This window comes from Chenopodium album, chromosome 10 (assembly GCF_948465745.1).
Source record: "Chenopodium album chromosome 10, dcCheAlbu1.1, whole genome shotgun sequence".
In the NCBI taxonomy this organism is placed as follows: Eukaryota; Viridiplantae; Streptophyta; class Magnoliopsida; order Caryophyllales; family Amaranthaceae; genus Chenopodium; species Chenopodium album.
The window spans coordinates 58,856,036-58,876,621 of NC_137843.1; the positions used below are offsets into that span (position 1 = coordinate 58,856,036).

Here is a 20,586-nt window from a genome sequence, read left to right on the forward strand (position 1 = left end):
TAAAAATGTCGTATTAAGGTACACTTCAAAACCAGAATAAGATTTTGTTTTGATGATGAGTCGATGTGGTATGATTGAGCGTTTTTCAATGGGTTAAATGATGTTTGATAATTAAGTGGGACATTTGAGGAGGAGAGAGGGAGGTAGAGATGTTAAAAACCGACTTGACTGACCCGCCTCGAATCATATCGTAGATTTTTGACTTGTATTAACTCAATTATTGAGTGAACATGACTCAAATTAAAATAAACCAGATTCGACTTCATTTGACATGACCCGTATACCCCAATTGATACTTCTAGAGGAGGGGGTAAGTGGAATCTAGAAATCGAAGCATATTCGAGAAATATTATTAATTTTCAAGCCACATTTGTTGAATTAAGAAAAATTTGAGGTTGGTTTGGATCCAGGCTATAGAATGGAATTAGCTAGTGTAGGTCTACATGTGGCTTTTATTTAAGCATAATTTCATACAGAGTATTTTTATATGACCGTTTTTCGGCTAATTAGTGTAAGAGAGATTTTAAGTATTATTAATATTATTTTTTTAAAAAAAATAGTAGATGTATAGTCATAACAAATGGGGTGAATTGTTGTTAATTTATTGTCTTAGCTTATTATGTTGAAGCATATGTGACTCTAGCAATTTAGGATGAGTTGCATGTTTAATTACCCGCTAATATTCAACCCATTAGAAATAAAAAATACCAACATACAAATATAAGTATTGAGTAAAGATAAAGTTTTTTTTTTGTTTTCTTTTCAATTTGTCATGTTAGAGGTGATTTCTATATTATTGCTATGCAAGTAACAACAATAGCTTTTTATATTTTTCACAAATTGTCTTTCTCTGGATTCTACATCACCAATAACAACATATATGGTAAATATACAAATATTGTTTATGATCATTGTCTTTTCTAAGCCTTTTAAATGACAAATGGAATGATCCCCGAAAATCATCACATAATTACAATATATGTATTGTTCATGATATCCATGGAGCAATATGTTTGCTTTATCAACTCCCTTTGTTTTTGTTTTTTGAAATATATGTGAGAAATGCATTATTTATTGTTTGTTTATAGACGTAAGGATTATATAACAATCTTTATTGGTAAGTGAACCTTGATGAAAATCATGAACCAACAACAATATGCTCTTATCATGTAATAAAGCCGTAACTCAATTCACAGTTACCAAATTCACAATAAAGGAAGTAACCGAATTTATTTTGTTGCCTGATCACACGGAAGACATCATGGTAAAGCTAACAATACTAAATTAGAAAGTCAAATCCATTTTTTTTATCTACCTTATTGATATCACATGAACAAGCATTTAAAACTTATTTAAGTGTTTAGTGACAACAAACGTATGTAATAAACCGACACGTCACAGAGACATAGAAAATTACAGCACGCAAGACACAACACAACCTGTCAAACACCAACTATGTGTTAGAAAACTAACTAGCATCACCCTTAAGGAACCAGTGAGTTGGAATTTTTGGATTTAGCAAGAAACAGCTGTTAGATCGAAAACTCAAATTAGTCACAGACATCGTTGGAAAAATAACTGATTCTAAAATTTACACGACACAGATCCGTAAAAACCGCAACCCCACCATTTAATTCAATCTACTAAGAAATAAATTCTAAGAAACTTTAAAAGGTAAAGGACTTCCTTAGTGAAAATTTCCAAAAGAGGACTAATTTGAGGCTATGAAAGATGGTTAAGTTAAGCCAAACCTACCACAATAAGCAACATCCAATCTCAACCAATAGCCTTGACCAGATTTACCAAATCCACAAACAGACAAAACACAAAAAAGACGCGCACACAAGGGTAATTTCGTCAATTCAATACTCTCCCAATTAAAATTACATCAATACCCCCTCAGTAACAAAATTAATTTATCTTTTTCCTGTCCAAAAAAACAATTTAATTTATTTATTTTTTTTAAAAAATAAAATATTCATTGTCTTTATTTGCCTAACTTCTTTTTTAATCCCAGGCGATGAGGTTGAGACTTCGAGAAAAGCAGACATCAAAAAAAAAAAAAAAAAAAGGAAAAAAAAAGTGGAGTAAAAACAAACACTCATAAGAGAAGAAGAAGAGGAGAGAGAAAATTGATAGCGAAGAGAGAGAAAGCTTGAGATTGTTTGGCTATGGTGGTAGTAGCGCGTTAATCATTTCTACTGAGTCAACTCGTTTGTTTATCGATTCAATCGCCGATTTTCCGACCACCGGAGATTACTTTCCGGCGAAGTTTTAATCGGTGGTTTTAGGGTTGAATTTCAATTTCGTCTTCTTCAAGAGAAAGTTAAAGGGGATGATGAATGGAAACGGATATGGTGGAGTTGAAGAAGAGTACATTAAGATACATCATAAGCATGAACCTGCTGATAATCAATGTAGCTCTGTTTTAATCAAGCACATTAAAGCTCCTGTTCATTTGGTAATTTTTTTTAATTTTTGTTTTGATGATTTTTCTTTGTTGTTTTTGATTGTTTGTTTTGGTTTTTCTTTGATTATATTTGGTTTGATGGATCCAGATTAAATCATGAGTTTGATTCTTGATTATTTTTTTTGTGCGTTTGAATTTGATGTTTTGGGTGTGTTTATTTAGCTTGATCCATTTGTTGTTATGGAATTTAGCAAATATGGGGTTTATTTAATTGGTAATACGTATTTTGTAGTTTGATTAATGAAGCATTTATTTTCTTGGGAATTGAGCATATAATCTTGGGATCAATATTTGGTAAAAAAAAAAAAAGAATATTAAAATCTGGAATATTATTTGTTCATAGTTGTGGTACAAATCATATCGCAGATGAAAAGGAAATGTGGTTGTTGAATTTCATAAATAACTGGCTGTGTTATAAAGATAGTTTCTACTTTGGGACTGATTAGTTAGCAATTGTTTCAAATATTTTTGATACCTTCGAAATGGGAGGAAAGGGTATGGATAATGGTTATGAAGTTGGATTATGTAGTTAGAATTTAAAGTTGTATAGAAGATTGATTATGTTGCTCATTTGGATGCGATTAGCGTTTGTCGAATTCTGTTAGAAGTTGTGTATGATTATTTGTGGGTCTTCTTCTATTAATGTAGTGTTTGCATGTCAGGTTTGGTCTTTAGTGAGGAGATTTGATCAACCCCAGAAGTATAAGCCATTTATCAGCAGATGCGTGGTGCAGGGAAATCTTGAGATTGGAAGTGTAAGAGAGGTTGATGTTAAATCAGGGCTGCCAGCGACTACGAGCACTGAGAGGTTGGAGGTTCTGGATGACAATGAGCATGTTCTCAGTATCAGGATTGTTGGTGGAGATCATAGGCTAAAGGTATGACACTTCCACTTTATGATTCCTTGCATTATTATGTGTATGTGTAGCTCTGTGCGTGTTTGGGGAAATGGTGTTTCGGTTTGGGTTTCAGAAACACCTTTAATCATTTAATACTTTGTTAATTATTCTGAAATATTCAAAGTCGATCCTGTTCTATATGATGATGAATGAATGTCTTGGAGTGATTTAGTTTCAGTGCAGGACTACATTTTTTTCCCTTGTGTGTGTGTGGGTCTATACTCTGAGTTGGTTATATCGCATATTTGATTAACTGATGTTATCCAACATCTTGTTATGGTCTATGGCATATGTTCATTTTAACTATCGGTGGAGAAAAAGGGAAGAGGATGCTGAATACAGATATTGATTGTTGTTATCATGGTAGGTCATGACATTTTTACCTGCAAGTCCTTTGCATTTTTTTTATTATTGTTGGTCGTTTTGTTCACCTGCAAGATCTCTGCATTTGTTATTATTGAAGGTAATTTTGTTTCCTTAATGGCCTTTGTACTATGTTTTAATTGTAGGTCATTTTGTTTGCTTGCAGGGCCTCTGCATTTGTTATTATTTTGGTCAATTTGTTTCCTGCAAGTCCTTTGTATTATGTTATTATTGTTGGTAATTTTGTTACCTGCAAGGCCTTTGAATTCAATTCGGAGGGATGTTTGGTTGTTGGAGAACATTGAACATAATTAGGTCCTCATCCATAACTTTCCCTTGTGTCATCTCTTCTAGTACTCTACCCAGGGGCTGTATCAGGGTTCTTTTTTCATGTTATTGGATCTTTGATGTATGATTATTTTTTTGGTTGATGATATATGCTCATAAAATTATTCTTAAAATGAAATAGTTTGGAGTTTATTTTATTTTGGACGCCTGCCTTTTTGGCATATACAATGTAGGACAAAAAACTAAGACTGCCTGTTGAGGAGCATTGGAATTAGGGTTTACTAGGTATTTACTGTTTAGTCATATGTTTGGAATCTTTGGTTGAATACTTGGTGGCAACTTCCCCAATTTATAAGATTCTTGCCGAAAAGAAAGAGTTTATTGGGAATCTTTATCCTACCTTCTTCTGTTGCCTTTACTTTTATGTATCCTTTTGTATGTACTGAGTTTTACCTTGTCTAAGTCACGTTTCTCTTGTTCAGAATTACTCTTCTGTGGTGTCTCTACATCCAGAGATCATTGAGGGAAGGCCTGGGACAATGGTGATCGAGTCATTTGTGGTTGATGTACCTGAAGGCAACACCAAGGATGAAACATGCTTTTTTGTTGAAGCTTTGATCAAGTGCAATCTTAAGTCTCTTGCTGATGTCTCTGAACGTTTGGCTGTACAAGACAGAACTGAGCCTATTGATAGGATGTGATTAGAAGCCTGATGTGATGGGAGGATATATTTTCTCTCCATGAATGAAGCTACCAAGGTGTTCGGATTGCAGAGGCCTTGGGGTTGACTGGTTCTTCCATCTGCTAGATATGGCTGCTGTCTGTAGTTCCTGTTTACGAACTTCCGCCTTTAGGCAGTCCAAGAATCACAACTTTTAGAAGTGTGTTAAAAACGTTCATGGAAGAGGAAAAGAATTGGAAACTGTGTCGTTCTCAAGTCTTTACAGTCTCATTCTGTGCGTCCATGCTTTATAGTTGTATATAAACATGTGATTAAACGGGTGATTGTAGATCTTTTGTCGTCGTATTATAGCTTCTGTGGAGAGAATTATAGAGGTGTTCTGATAGGTAGTCAATTAATGACATTAGGGTATAGGGAGGCTTGTAAGTAGTGTTTCTCAGTTCACCATAAATTTATCGTCATTTGTGAATTACTGTCGTTGTCATAAACTTATGGTCAATTTTTTTTTTCTTTTAATCTTTTGTTAGCTAGTGATCTGAGGATAACTCTCCTAAGAACATCTTGTATGTTAGTCTCACCATGCTTTCGGTACCTTAGCGATAGCGGTGGCCGCCTTCGATTAGCTATAGCTAAGTTCTCACCCATAACCTTCACCCCTCACCCCTTCTTCCCTAAAAGAAAGTGTACAGGTTATTGAAATTCATTGTCAAAGTTGTAGAATTTCCGAGAAGCTTCTAGATGGAACTGTTCTAGCACATTGTGAGGTGGGTGTCCCTTTTAACAGGTATAAAGTGTTACGGGCCCCCATATTTAGTTTCTACTAGTCTTTTCCTACTTGTGATTGCAGTTTTTTTCCTTCTTATTTTAATATTCTTCCATTATTACTTGGTATTATTATTACTCCGTATTATTATCACTAAATACTTGTACTTTTTTTAGTAAGGTAAGAAGAATAGCTCTATTGAACCGAAATTTTATATGAATCAGCTCGGTTAAGTTAGCGCCTTAGCCGTCTAAATAAAAGCGACGATTGATATTTATTTATTTAATTATTTTTTTAGGTGAATGATGCAGAGGAGCAGGTTGTTATGTTTAGATAATGGAGAGGCATCCACTTTTAATTATTATTATAAGTTTAAGTACTCTGTTCCTAGACAAATCTACCTATCTATATCTATCTTAGGCTTAGGCATTATTTACAATTTTACCCATTCAACTACATTTGGAAATTGGAATATCTCAATTGTTTAATTGGATCTCCAAAGGATCTTTTTTGGGGGAAAGGTTTAATGAAATTATTTATTTCATTTTTTTAATTACATAAATGAAATACGAGTAAATGATTTAGAATTGTTTACGCAATGTTTTTCCTTTAGAGTACAATTATTGGTAGAAAATTAAATGTTATATGTATAGGAGGGTAGGGATGTAATTTCGTACTATTGGATATGTCAAATGACTTTCTTATCCTAATAGTTTGGTCCCCAAGCCTTTTTTTAAATGGTAATTGACGTAATTTCAGCATTATTTTAAGATATTTTTGTGTACTTTTATCACAAGGGGAATTTTAAATCGCTAGTCGTTGAAACACTTGAAAGAGAAGTGATTTGACAAAATTATGATCATTTGTCCTACGTTAACAAAGCAATCCGTCACTTGGTTAGCTTCTCTAAACTTGTATTTGTTGAAGAATGTACAACATTTAATGTTCTCTGTACTCTCTTCTATCCTTTACGGTAGAATGAAAAAAAAAAAAAAAAAAACTGAAATAATAATACTCGTATTAATAATGCATCAGTTCATATAACAAAATAGACTTTTCCTTATTCAATCTATAAAAGTATCAAATTTGAAATACGAAGAATATGGCGTATATAATTGGGAATGTCTGGATGTATGAGATGAGAGGAATATTTGCTGACCCGGCTATATGGACAATTTCTGCTAATCAATCTACCAAGATATAGAAAAAATAATAAGTTACACAGAATTTCCCCTAGACACTAAGTTTTTTTTTGCAAGCCCCACGATTCTTCGCTGGAGCCTAGAAGTTCTCTGTAAAAGTAGTCTGCAAAGATGATCGGCGTGGCAAATCCATTGGACAATACAACAAAGACGACCATTAGCAGAGGAATCGTTGCAGCTGCCTTACTGTATCAAGGTTGTATGTTAGTGTACAATATACAGTGATGGCCCGAGCAGTCAGCCCTCCGATCTGCTTGTTCCTCAACAGGCAGCAGCTCCACAGTATAATTCTTGAATAACACAGAATAGGGGAATTTGATTTTTAGACCAAGACAAGCTCTCCTTCTTGTTGTTCTTGCTGCTCCACCAGCTGGCTTTCCTCTCGATATGGAAGAAGAATACGTTTTATGTCTTCGGAACTAAGTGTCTCATATTCCAATAGAGCATTAGCTAGAGCATGTAATGCCTTCTCATGCTGGAAAAATGTCAGCACAGTTAAGAATAAATCTAGTCTAGATTAAAAGGAGAAAGAAGCTACGTTACTTGGACACGAGTACTTGTGCAGGTGAAGGTATGGGTCACACACTTGAAGTGGAGAGTCCAAGTAAAATAATCTTGACCACTTGTGCCAAACCCAGTAAAGGTATGGGTCACATACTCGAAGCATAATACATTATTTTTTTGGTTTAAGATTTATATAATTACACTATGTATTTAAATTAATGCCCTAGCCGATTTTGAAAAATCATACAGAGATATTTAAGAATTTCATCTTCTTCGTTTGTGCTTTCCCACTCTTTGGCACATACATCATTATCTCAATGGTTGGGTGAAATTGATTAACATTATAGTTATGATGTTGGAATTTGCATTTACCATCATCATTGTTTAAAAAAGGTGAATAACATTGACCGATGGAGACATTTCGACTATTTACTTGATCTTCTACATTGGTAAAAAAAAAAAAACTATTGTATCGAGAATCTTCTCCATTTTATTCCCGAAACTCTTGAAGTTCATTCATATCATGTCTCAACTTCGCTAGCCCGAAAATCAACTAAATTCTACGTTAAAAAAAATGTTATAATTGGCTAATCGTATAACCAAAATTAAATTCTAATCAATTGTATCTTGCAAAATTGTGGTGCGGCGTCCCAATATAAGCTAAATCAAAAGTAAAAAGAAAACTAGTATAATGCAATCCAACCTCAATTGCAACATCTTTGCTACATCAAGCTTTTTATCATGTAGACTTCTTCTTAGGCGACTTTTTCTTAACATCATCCACACACTCTTTCTTGATCTGCTTCTTCCCAACATCATCAAACACCTTTCCAATATTATCAATAGACATCCTTTAGGGCGGTTTCTTCCCAACATCGTCAACGGTAGGCTTTTTCCTAGGTGGCATGTTTATGTGGGAATTGTACCATATTATTAAGGAGTCTTACGCTATTTATATATAATTTAGGTCATGTAATATTTGCTATACATAAAAAGTGCATGACTCCCTAATAATATAATACAATTCCCACATAAACATGCCACCAGGAAGAAGCCTACCGATGATGATGTTGGAATGAAACCGCCCAAGATGAAGTTTACTGATGATATTGGAAAAGTGTTAGATGATGTTGGGAAGAAGCCGCTAAAAAAAGTCTTAATGGATGATGTTAGGAAGAAGTCACCCAAGAAGAAGTCTACTGAGAATGTTGAGAAGAAGCCTAATGTAGCAAAGAAGTCTACTAAAGATGTTGCAATAGAAATTGTATGCTATTATTCTAAATTTCTTTTTACTTTAGATTTAAATTATAATGGATGCCGCAACACAATTTTACATGATACAATTAATTAGAATTCGAATCTTAGTGATACGATTAACATTATAACATTTTTTTTTGATGTTGGCCGTAGTTGATTTTCGGGCTAACGAAGTTGAAGATAAAATGGATGAACTTAAAGAGTTCTAGATACAATAAATTTTTAACAAATGTAGAAGATCAAGGAAATAGTTAAAATGTCTCTACCGGTCGATGTAATTCACACATTTTAAACAGTAATCATCGAAAATGGAACATCATGACTACAATGTTGATCAATTTCACCCGACCATTGAGACAATGATGAATGTGCCAAATAGTAGGAATCATAAGTTTCTCCGAATGATTTTTCAAAGTCGGTTAGGGTATATATATATATATATATCTTAAACACAAAAATAACGTATTGTCTTTTTATTTAATGAAATCTTGAGCACTGTCTTTTTATTTAACTAGTAGGGAGATAGCTAATTGATAAGGAATTTTTTTAACTAACCTTCTTTAGCAAGGACTTCACGCGATCATATGCGTCTCTAAGGAGTTTGACAACCTATTGCACAATAACCAGTAGAGTATTAGTCATCACGCCAACAACTTAACTACATACTAGAATTTGGAATTCTTAAACTGACCTCTGCATCAATACGGGACTGCATATCTGAACCTGGCCTTTCTTTGATATGAACAGGACCAATTGCATCACTCATCCCACAGCTTGTTACCTTGCAAATCAAACAATGTGCTACCATTTATTAAGTGTGATGAATACTCCGTATTAACTTATTTGTTGGGTATAAAATTAAATTTAAGACCAGTACTTCCTTTCTAACAAGATAACTAAACAAAAGTTTTACCAAGCCATACCATATATTGAGCAAGCTCTGTCGCTGTGTTAAGGTCACTACTGGCTCCAGTTGTAATGTAATCTTGACCAAATATAAGCTCCTCTGCTACCCTACCTCCCATACAAACATCAAGTCGGGCCAATAGTTGCCTTTTGCTAACTGAGGTCTCGTCATTTGAAGGCAGTTGTGTGACCATCCCTAAAGCAGATCCACGTGGTATAATTGTAGCTTTATGGATGGGATGAGCGCCCTCAGTGTTCAAAGCTACAATTGCATGGCCACTCTCGTGGTACGCAGTAAGCTGCAGACAGGGCAAGTAGATAACAGCTTGTTTATTCATTTCTTTTGTGCTACATATGCATCCATTAGAATTACTATAATCCCTATGTTCTTTATTCTGCTATTCATCTTTGTGAACTGAAAATTTTTGTTCCCTTGTAGATAATTTAGTGATTCAAGTACAGTTGGAGTAGTTTTTTTTTTTTTTTTTGGGTGGGGGGGGGGGGGGGGGGGGGTGGGGGGTGGGGGGTCCTTCTGCCTTTGTTTAGTTGTTTTGCACATGTTTGTATTTTGTAGTCTACTGTAAATCATTGACACTATGCATAGATCTTTGCTAAAAGCATCACACAATTCCCCTTATACAAAAGGTGCAACTACTCGCAATTGTAAGTGTAAGATGATTTTGTAGATGACCATACTCAGTGAGGCGGTAGAAGGATCTATCTTCTAAAAAAATATGCCAATCACATCCCTATTAACTTAACTAATTAACTCCTATAAGTGTCTTCAAGATATACTATCTTTCTAGTCTGACCATTTTGGTACAAGTTTCTCATAAGCTATACACTCACCTTTTTGGAATCCTCAGTTATGAACATAGTTTTTCGCTCTGTACCCATTAATATTCTGTCCTTTGCAAACTCCAACTGAGAAGATGTCAATTTTTCAGCACCTTCCACTGCAGCCTTGATGGCGGCTATGTTGACCAAATTAGCCAGATCTGGAGAAAAGTCACAGGAAACATTTGTCTTATTGACTCAGACATCCAAAACTTGGAAATGTGTGGAATTATTTAGTGTGATGGAAAACAGACATAAATTTACCTGCCCCATTGAACCCTGGGGTACCCCGAGCAATTGCTTTGACATCGACATCATCTGCAACTGGTTTATCCTGTAAATAAAGCTCTAGAATATCTTGGCGACCCTGTACATCTGGACTGGGAACAACAATCTAAAAATAATGGCATGTTAGTGAACTGTATAGGTTCTGATTTATGAGGAACATTTATTCTTAAACCTTGTTTAATATTTTAGCAAACATTTCAATCACAAGACGGAAAACTACTATTTGATCTTTTAAATAAGGCTTATGTTTTCACGAAATGAGATTTACTTTCTGATAAGACGGGCCATGACTTCTGTCAGAACAAGTATCCAGACTTTTTTCAGTTTTTTGACAGTTGGCTGTGAATTTGGCCATTCGGATACCCCAAGTTGTCTAGCTTGGGACAACATTGATAAGTATTCTTTACAATTCAGACCATATGGACTAATATTGGGGGTACCTGAATCTAGTACAAGTGTGCTGTCCAAGGTTAGCTAAGTTGGATATTTTAGAGCATCAATACCCAGCTCAAACCTACAATGGACTCAAGATTTCATAAAACAAAAATGAGAATAAACCAAAGTCCAGGTCTAAATGCCAGAAATCAAGGAACTCCAGATGATCTATTTGGTTTAAGGAATGCCACCTGCTTGCTCTAAAGAACAGTCAACACCTTTCTAGAGTCTAGACTAATTCCTCTTAGAAGACCTTAAGTTAAATTTCAGTTGATTTAATAAGATGATGGAGCTTACATGTCTATCAAATCTGCCGGGTCTGGTCAAAGCTGGATCCAGAATATCAGGCAAGTTTGTTGCAGCCATCAATATAATGCCCTGCATCAAATATCAAATTAAGAATTACTGCATATTGCATAATTTATATTGCACTATTAATGTGAACTTTTAGTATGTACCTCATTCTGTTCAAAGCCATCCATTTCAACAAGCAGTTGATGCAAGGTCTTTTTGGTATGTCCTTCCCATTGTTTTCTAGTTGATCCAATGGCATCAATTTCATCAATGAAAATTATGCATGGAGCCTGTATAAACAGTAGTATATTTAAGTTTACTTTGAGATTATGTGGATCCCAGGATGAATCTTTAGAATACGCATCAAATGCTCGAAATCCTCATTGTGCTGAACTCCCCCCAAAAGAAATTCTTTCATGTTTCGCTAGAGTGAAATTCTAAATTCAAAGGGAAGCCTCTGTCAACCTAAGACATTGGGTTTGAAGACATAATACTAATGAGGCTACGGGATAGTGATCAATCAACAAAAAACCAACTTTGAGGGCTATGATAATGATCCTAAACAAGCAAGATATCTACCTTAATATTCCCTCAGTACAAGGATCATAATAGTCACTCAGTAAAAGGAAAAAAAATATTTGTGGCCTCATAGCAATAAAGGTTAAGAATTTATGAAGGACAGCTACTAAAACGCAAAAGATCAACAGACAGAAAAGCATAGTGATAGTGTAACTCATTAAAGTTAAACCTTTTTCTTAGCTGCTTGGAATAAAGACCTCACTCGTCGAGCACCAACACCAACAAACCTGCAGTAACAAAATATTATTTAACTTGAGAACATCGATGATTATTTCCCAGAATCAAAGCACCATCCATCTAGTGTGTAGCAAAAGGCACACACAAAATGAAAGAAGACAATTTCAGGAGAGCACACTAAGACTTAGGGAGAAAAAAAATCAATTTAAAACTTGCTTTTATGAGCAGTTACATCGCAGTACAAGTTTGTGAGGTTGTTGATCTCCAGAACAAAACATAGTATACAATAGGAATATTTACACAAATCATTTGACTTGTAAAAATTTACTAATTTACTTCCAAGATGTGTTAGTGTTATCAAAGCATATCAAACGTAGTTTCCACAAAAGCAACCACCAATGATAAAACACTTACATCTCCTCAAATTCAGAACCTGCTCTGTAGAAAAATGGTACTCCAGCTTCCCCAGCAATAGCCTTCAAAGTTCCAGATGCATTAACAAGTTGTCAGCCTTAGACATAAAGAGAAGTAATATACAATAAGCCAAAGCACTCAGGTGTTATTTCACAGGCACAGGAAAAGCTCTAATCATAAGAGAGGCCAATGTGAAGCTTCGTGCCTTTGTCTACAATAGACCTTAATAAAAAAAACTACAAAGCTCATTCTTTGAAATAGCCTAACCAGTACTAAACATTTAAGCATCATTCTTAAACGAACTTAATGGGAGCAAGTGACCTAACATTTTGACATTGATCTTATTTCAATGACTAATTTCTATTTCCATACTTGATGAACGAATTTCAAGCATTGCAACTTTTAAAATTTTCTAAGTTACAAACAAAAAAAACTTGTAATTAGGGTCAAGCTATGTTGCTCAAACTTAGTTACTCATACCCAACATTTTTAAGTATCCAAATGTTCAACTCACCTATTTATGAGAAATTTGTCCATGATTTTGGCCCAATATGAAGGGTCAAAGTGTTCTACTCATGTCCGAGTGTCAAGGATCCAACACAGGTACTTCTTGTAAAATGAAAAGTCCAAGTAACATAGACTAGGTTCATCCGTTCATGATGAACTAGAATATGGTCATGACCATATATGGAGGATCAGCATATTGAGTAGATGATCTAACTCTGATTTAAAAATTTACATTTAAAGTTATTAAATAAGATTCAAAGAAGAGCATCACAAAAAACAGCACATGCTATGAACAGTAAATAAATTAGTCAATAATAAAGGGATAAGTGTGAGTTTATGACAACCTTTGGATATCTACCCTAAGAAGTATTTCCTCCGTTCCATTTATATTGCATCACGTAGAGTTTCATAGTTCCCAAATCCCAATGCACAACTTTACACATTAATTATCTGTAGGTAAATTTTATAAAAAGTTGGTATTTTGAAAGTATATATCCAAACAAGTCTAAAAGATCCCACATGACTCTTTTTCCTTGCGCATTAATCATAATAGTGTAAGTAGTGTAAAAGTTCAAATGTTGCAACATTTATGGGTCGTGAGAAGAAGTTAGCATGTAATACACAAAACATGATAAAAAAGAATAGCATTACATATTCACTGCCCCCAGACTCCAAGTTTGCTTTCTATGTTTCTCTTATTCTTACAAGGTCACAGACTCTGGCATGGATTTGTATTAACACTATTTTCAATCTAACAATTTACCACTTCCAGAATTTATATGTGTTGGCATTCCACGTCAGAATCTAACAATTCACCAGCAAATGCATATAGTTATGAGATCAGCATCAACATCACCCCTTGGAAGATAAATCACCTACTAATCAGAATAATCAAATTACCAGCTCCTCTAAGAGAACATGTATCTAAGACTAGCTTCATTTACTGACACTGAAAAACAACATAGAACTTAAGGAATATATTTGGGAGCCCCTATCTGTTATTTATCAAGAAAATCTAATATGCATCACTATTCTGATTTTGTAAGCATCCTCATGAGCATAAAAGATCTGTAGCTATTGATTTAAAATTCAGTCTATTCAAGATATCACATTCAGTAACAGTTAACCTCAACGGCTACATAAATGCCCACATGAGCATAAACCTTCAGCTGGTTATACGGTTCAGCAATTTGAATCACACACAACAGCACCCATCCAAAGCAACATAACTAAACTACGTAGGCAACACATAACATTCTAAGTTTATGGCCGTATTTGGGGAAAAGCTGAAAGCTGAAGCTGATTGTGTTAGCTGATTGTATTAACTGATTTGACTAACTTATTTTATTAGCTTATTGTAGAAAAGTGCTTGGTAAATAGCTGATTGTTTAAAGCTGATTGATTATGTGAAATGACCAATAAGCTAATTGTGGGGTAGGTAGTTCATATACGATTTTTAATTAAATGGGGGCATAAGTGTCATTTCACCATAAGAATTGAATAAGCTAATTGAAAAAGCTCCTAAAATGAGCTTTTTGAAAAAGAGCTTATTTAGTGGAATAAGCTCTTTAAATAAGCTTCCCACCTAACACCTTGAATTAGCTTATTTAATAGTCAATAAGCTAATGTTGGTCAAATAAGCTAATTTTGCTCAACTAAGCTAGTTACCAAACACAGCTTATGTGATTTCCTTTTCAAGAAGCTCCAAAAGGTTGAGAAAGAAGTACCTTAGCAAGCAGTGTTTTCCCAGTACCAGGAGCTCCAGTCAAAAGAATTCCCTGCCATCAGAGATACAAATTGTTGTTAAAGTGTTTACATAGAAATTTCTAGTATTTTGACCCATTATAAATAGACATTTATGTACAGGCTACAACTAAAGCGTAAAACACCAACAGTAGTAACAACAAGAATATAAAAGATCATACATTTAAACTATCAGAGAGTTGTTATTTGTGAAAGATCTACAGTGGAATACTTTTTTTTTTTATTTTACTTTTATTTTTAACTAAAAGTAAAAACACAGCAGATCAATCAATGCTTGTTGTATATAAGAATTATCTTTCTATCTAAACACTTACTCGAAATCTCATTTATATCCTGCGTTCAATACAAAAGCACATAATCTTTTCATTAAGACCTTCCCTAGCTAAGCAACCAATTCCTTTTTCTATGCCAAGATACTGCTCAAATTTCTTGTTCAATGTTGCCACACTTTGCTTAAAACAAAACAGAGGCATGTGTAGCAATGAATAGTCATTGATGTCGTTCAACACTACAGTTGACTAAAGTACAAATGATCATGTTTTAAATAATTTTTTTTAGGAAAAATATATGTCAGGGAGAGGAGGACCAGGGCAGGTTTTGACAAAGGGACAACTTAGACAAAGCATACTATCAAAGGACAGCATGATATAGAAGATATTTAACGTCACAGACATTATAATGTGGAGGGTAGGCTCTCTGAATGGAAGTCAAATGCACAATAGGTGGCTAGAAAGAGTGCTGCAGGAATTAAAGATGGAGCATGTACACATCAACAAGGCACAATGGACAGGCAAACAGAGGACTAGTTGTAGCTCAGAGGAAAGTTGCTACAGAGAACAGCAATAAAAATAGAAAGTCGGATCTAGAAGCTTAATTAATTTACAGACATACGCATTGTTACCACCAACTACTCCAGGGATAGCAATAAGTAACATTTCCTAAAAAAAATTAGTGGAACGACAAGGCAGTGAAAACAGGAGAAAGAGAAGAGTTTGAAAGGTAGTTTAGAACCAGAAGCAGAAAATAAAGATGGGCATCAGATATGTATAGAGAAAAAAAAAAAACAAAAAAACAAAAAAACCGTAACAGAGAGCATGAGCAAGAGGAGAGGTAAGAAACTAAGAACAGTACCCAACGTTTAAGTGTATACTCAGCTACTGAAAAATCATAAGCTGTAAAATTCTCTAATTCATCACGTATAACCAAGATTTTAAAAGGGATTCTCCAAGTAAATGGTAAACATTTTGATGGCATTAAGTGGAGAAGCAACATATTCAATACACACAAAACTGAAACTCTAACAGACCTTTGGCAACTTCCCTCCAAGGCGAGTAAATTTAGTAGGATTTTTGAGGTATTCCACCACCTCCTCAAGCTCTTGTTTTGCATCATCACAGCCCTTAACGTCCTTAAAAGTTTTGACATTCTGATAAAAAAAAACCAGCTAATCAGCACCCTAATATGACAAGTTCTAAATTGTAAATATCCATTTTACTTCATAAATCTGCATGATAATTTTTTTTAAAAAGGGTAATATATGCTAAACAGAACAATACTTCTGCATCAGATTCTTGAAGAGCTTGCATCAAGTAGCCATCATATACGAAGTAAAATTAATCAAATACCCAAAAAATCACTTTTATATAGCTGATTAGATCTCTTTTAACCTAAAGTGAAGACTGATCATATTACTGTGTTAATGAGCCAAACAGTAGGATGATATGTTATGGAAAGAATAATACCTTTTCTGGAACAACTTCTTTACTCAATTCCTTGGTAGAGTACGAAGAACTTGATCCAACACCAGAGGTTCCTATACCACCTAAGCTAGTTATGTACTTCTGAAGTGCAGTAGCTCCCATTATCCTGAGCATACCAATACGGAAATAATTCAAGACAGGAATCTATTGCATGAACACCCAGTGTCAAAGCTGAAGAGGAGCTGACATAAGATGGACAGATCAATTTGATTGCACACAAGGCAGAATTTTACACAATAACTAGCGACCATAAATACATATAACAGACTCACGAAAGAACTTGTACCAAACTAAACCAACAGCGATTGTGAAGAGGATAGTAGAGAAGAGCTCTTGTGCAAGACGAGACAATTTGTTGGACACCTTAGGATCAACCTGAATAAACACAATCCATAGAGAGTTATGACTAGTGACAGAAACATTGTATGGAGTATATTTAACTAAAGTGTATCATGGTCCTGAAACAGGATGTGCATCCTGGTCCAGGATGATAATATAGTTAAAAAATTATATAGTTCGTAGTAAAAATAAATAAAAAAAATCACACTCCCTTTTTCGCCTTCTTTTTTATTTTTTATTTTTACTTCAGGAGTAAAAATGATAAGGCTTTGTTGTTGTTGTTGTTGAGTAAAAATGAGCATATAATTAAAATACTATGAGCATATTAAAAATGCTTGTAATCGTTGAAATATTTGTTCATAATTTTTAAACTATATGTTCATCCAAGACCAGGATACGCATCATGGTTCAGGTTCGTGATATATATAACAATTGAAATATTTAATAGAATCAATGTGCGACAATGTAGCCGACCCCACTTATGGGATTAAGGCTTTGATTGATTGATTGATTGAATGTACGACAATAACTTCTAATTTTTCAATACAGTTTCACAAAATTTCTACAGCTGAGTGCCCTCAAACAACACAAATTCATACATAAAGAGGACTATTTATCTAACAGGCCACCTTACCATCAACACATGTAATGGCTGCTTCTCAGATATTCCAGGGTTAAAGGAAAGCTCCTCTGTATTTCCAGAAGCACGTTGTTTCAACTCTTGTAGCTACAAGAAGGATCATGATTGATGAGAAACAGGTACTGGTGATGACAAATTAACACTAAACTGATAACAATTGAGTGTATAATCAAAAGTAATTACGCAAACCTTGCAGTTCATAAAAAGTAAGCTAGAAAGTATAATTAAGTGATATGAATCATAAAGTCAATAACCAGCTACAATGGAAATAATATTCAGACGGGGATGCTACATAACGTAATATGTTTCACATTCTGTCACTTCCAACCAAAGAGCCGAAAGATCATTATTTTAAGATAAACAGAAAAACATAAGCGTCATACATAAAAAGTTTTTTTTTTTTTTTTAAAAAAAAAAGGCATCTCTATAAATTTGAATTGCAGATAGTTGCAAACCACAAATTAACAAAGACTTTTTAGCAATGGCCATGCCAGCACAATAGTAATTCTGAGTTATGTGGCTTAAACCTTATGAGAGGAAACCGAAAAATGCTTAATAATCAGCAGTAAGCTAGATAATGAACCTACTAAATCCAGTTTGTTACAGCAGCTAGGATTTTGGTAGTTCCAGGCCTTTCAGCATAAAAGAATTAAACTTATTTTGAGCAAATTGATGTAAAAGCAATGCAATTATTTGTACCTTTTACATTTAAGTCCTACAATCCTTAGTACTTAAAAGAGTTACAACTTTAATGTATGAGAAAAACATAAATGGCATACTTAACAAGTTTCAACAAGGTGTCACTGGTTAAAACAAAAGATAAGAAACCTCAAGTGACATGAAGACAACGGTAGAAGAGGGGGTCCACCATGTTACAGTTCGGTGAGTATAAATATCGCAATTGTACTGATTTATTGGTAAGTAGATATCACGCTTAATGTCACTTTTTCGTAAAGTACAACTAATGCATCTGTTATCATACATATTTTGATGTATGGAAAATATAAAAGGCATAATGAATCACACTTCAACAAAGTACATAGAGCAGAGCTCCTGATCAAAACTTTATTAAAAAAAGGGAAAGTTGAAGTAAGATTTGCACAAGACTAAAAGAGAAGGTCTGTTGCATCTAAGGCTTGACAAGGTTAACCTGTTTTTCAGGTAAATTGATGTGAGGACAAACAAATATTGGCATCAATTACTTTATACAAATTCACTAAAAATTTGTTGTCAGAATATGAAGAGGAGGTACTTTGTTCAGCATATTAAGCTCTACAAAATCCATATATTAACTGGACAAAGCCAGATGGAAGAAACTCAGAAGTGGCACATAGACAGAGAAAAGAGCAGTAGCATAACATTAAGATTTGCATTTTACAAACAGAAATGTAACAAAAGCATATAATACTTTAAAAGAATAGGAAGTTACCAATGTAGGGAGACTGGATGGCTTCCCAGATTGCTCATCAGGAAGGTACTCAGCAATGGCATTCGTAGCTACCAAAGCTCGAAGATATTCTATGACACCTCGACTATCCACTGCAAGATCTCTTTGTTCAAATCGCTTGATGACAGATTCAGGGCTGAAAAGACAATTCAAAAAACACATCACATTTTTTTTCTTCTTATTATTTCAGAATAGGAGACAGGATAACCTAGCAGCTACAAATAAAAACAAATTACAAAATGGGATGAAGATGCAAGACAGAGTCGGTACAATGCTGCAGAGCTCCCTTGTAACCAGTTTAGTTTGCTTTTCACCATTCAGTATAATTTTCCTGAATCCCATAGGTGGGAAAAAGATGAAATCTTAAATGCTGTATGAACTTCTAAAACCTTTAAGAAACAAAATTTCAGCCTTTAAGCAAATTAGTAGCAAATGGAGCTATTATTTTCAGGTATTTCAGACTAAGTAGCTCTAATGATCCCAAACGTGAGTTTTTTTGGACACACTACAAACATGAAGAAGCAACGGTAACTTTCAAGTACTCTATATAATCTATAAACCTTTGCTACTAAAAAGATCCAACCTTTGATACGTTACAGCTTCTGCTCATTCAAGATACAGAAGTCTAAACCCTTAAGCACTGTCAACAAATTAGATAAGTAGCAAGTAAAAAACTGTTCAATTGGCTACTAGTCACAATTCAAAGCAAATTCAAATCAAATTAGTCGCCAGGACCTAGTCACATACCCAAAAACAATAAGCAAGATATCAATTCAACCAGCATACATTGAACAAATTCCAAATAACACAATCATCACATTCACCCACATTGCCACAAATATTTCAGCAAAAAAAAAAAAGGCACATAAAAAATCAAAGTATTCAGATAATTACTATTCCCATGACAAATTCCAACCTATGCTTGTTGAGCTCAGCAAGCAAAGAACTCTGCAAGGCGGCATCATTCGGATTGGCATCGGCCTCGGCGATCAAACGCTGCAGCCGTTTCTCCTGCTGCCACGGCCACCAACTCAACCACCCAGATAACCAAATGTTCTCCAACTTTTTTTTAAAATTAACCCAAACTCCCACCAAAAACACCACTATTGCCAATTTACCTTCTTCCCCCTTCTTCTCCCCCACAAAACCCTCATTCTCCTCATCACTTTCTCTCTCCCCAATTCTCAAAACACTCTCCTCATTACCACTATCACTACTACTGCTAATACTAGAATTATCCCCATTTTTACCATCAAATTCAAGGAAAGAATCAGAATTCGAGGAACTGGGTTTTTCAATTGAGTCAGAATTTGAGCTAATGTGGGGGTTTTGAGGGTGTAATGTGCAGCAACTAATGGAAAATTTACGAGAACGAGAGATGCAATAATTTAGGGCAAAAGAATGAGAAAATAGAGGGCGAAAACGAAGGATTGGGGATAAACGGATTAAAGGGACAGAATTTGGGGGTTTCAACAAAAGAGAAGCTTGCAATGTCGTCATAATTGTTCTTCTGCTTCTGGGTTTTTCTGGGTTTATTGGGTTTTCAAAGATATTGAATTGAAAGTTGTCTCCTTCTCTCTCCTTCAAGGAGGTGTAACAATGGAGGAGAGAGAAAGAGGCAAAAGAAGGGAAGAAGAAGAAGGGTAGAGAGTAAAAACCTTATCTTTGGAGGGATTGGATTGGGTTGATTGAAATTGGCGCCTGGTGAGTCGAGCGAGTGGTGAAAGTGTGCAACTCGGTCGAGTCAACAACTGTTGTTAGTTCAAGGAAA

General features: G+C 34.7%; 2 protein-coding genes across 2 annotated transcripts; one reads left to right on the forward strand and one right to left on the reverse strand.

Moving 5' to 3' along the window:
• Positions 1 to 2,020: 2,020 nt before the first annotated feature.
• Positions 2,021 to 5,171, forward strand: LOC145562717 (abscisic acid receptor PYL8-like). Its single transcript, XM_081623090.1, has 3 exons — positions 2,021 to 2,461; positions 3,133 to 3,348; positions 4,503 to 5,171. The coding sequence occupies exons 1-3, from the start codon at positions 2,336 to 2,338 to the stop codon at positions 4,719 to 4,721; spliced, it is 561 nt and encodes a 186-aa protein (XP_081479216.1). The 5' UTR covers positions 2,021 to 2,335; the 3' UTR covers positions 4,722 to 5,171.
• A 1,295-nt stretch (positions 5,172 to 6,466) lies between these two features.
• LOC145562718 (ATP-dependent zinc metalloprotease FTSH 11, chloroplastic/mitochondrial-like) lies at positions 6,467 to 20,550 on the reverse strand. Its single transcript, XM_081623091.1, has 17 exons — positions 19,732 to 20,550; positions 18,798 to 18,951; positions 17,363 to 17,455; positions 16,676 to 16,764; positions 16,372 to 16,495; positions 15,936 to 16,055; positions 14,593 to 14,643; positions 12,359 to 12,420; positions 11,937 to 11,994; positions 11,353 to 11,478; positions 11,192 to 11,272; positions 10,436 to 10,565; positions 10,184 to 10,332; positions 9,352 to 9,633; positions 9,120 to 9,209; positions 8,984 to 9,037; positions 6,467 to 7,142 (listed from the first exon to the last, which is right to left on the reverse strand). Exons 1-17 carry the CDS (start codon positions 20,313 to 20,315, stop codon positions 6,990 to 6,992), a joined length of 2,400 nt encoding a protein of 799 aa, XP_081479217.1. The 5' UTR covers positions 20,316 to 20,550; the 3' UTR covers positions 6,467 to 6,989.
• Positions 20,551 to 20,586: the final 36 nt, after the last annotated feature.

Coding starts and splice junctions, on each gene's coding strand:
- LOC145562717 (XM_081623090.1), top strand. CDS start 2,336: ATGATGAATGGAAACGGATATGGTGGAGTTGAAGAAGAGTACATTAAG. Junction 2,462..3,132: donor TTAAAGCTCCTGTTCATTTG/GTAATTTTTTTT, acceptor TTTGCATGTCAG/GTTTGGTCTTTAGTGAGGAG. Junction 3,349..4,502: donor GTGGAGATCATAGGCTAAAG/GTATGACACTTC, acceptor TCTCTTGTTCAG/AATTACTCTTCTGTGGTGTC.
- LOC145562718 (XM_081623091.1), bottom strand. CDS start 20,315: ATGACGACATTGCAAGCTTCTCTTTTGTTGAAACCCCCAAATTCTGTC. Junction 17,456..18,797: donor CATCCAGTCTCCCTACATTG/GTAACTTCCTAT, acceptor TCCTTCTTGTAG/CTACAAGAGTTGAAACAACG. Junction 11,479..11,936: donor TCCAAGCAGCTAAGAAAAAG/GTTTAACTTTAA, acceptor CTGTTTATACAG/GCTCCATGCATAATTTTCAT.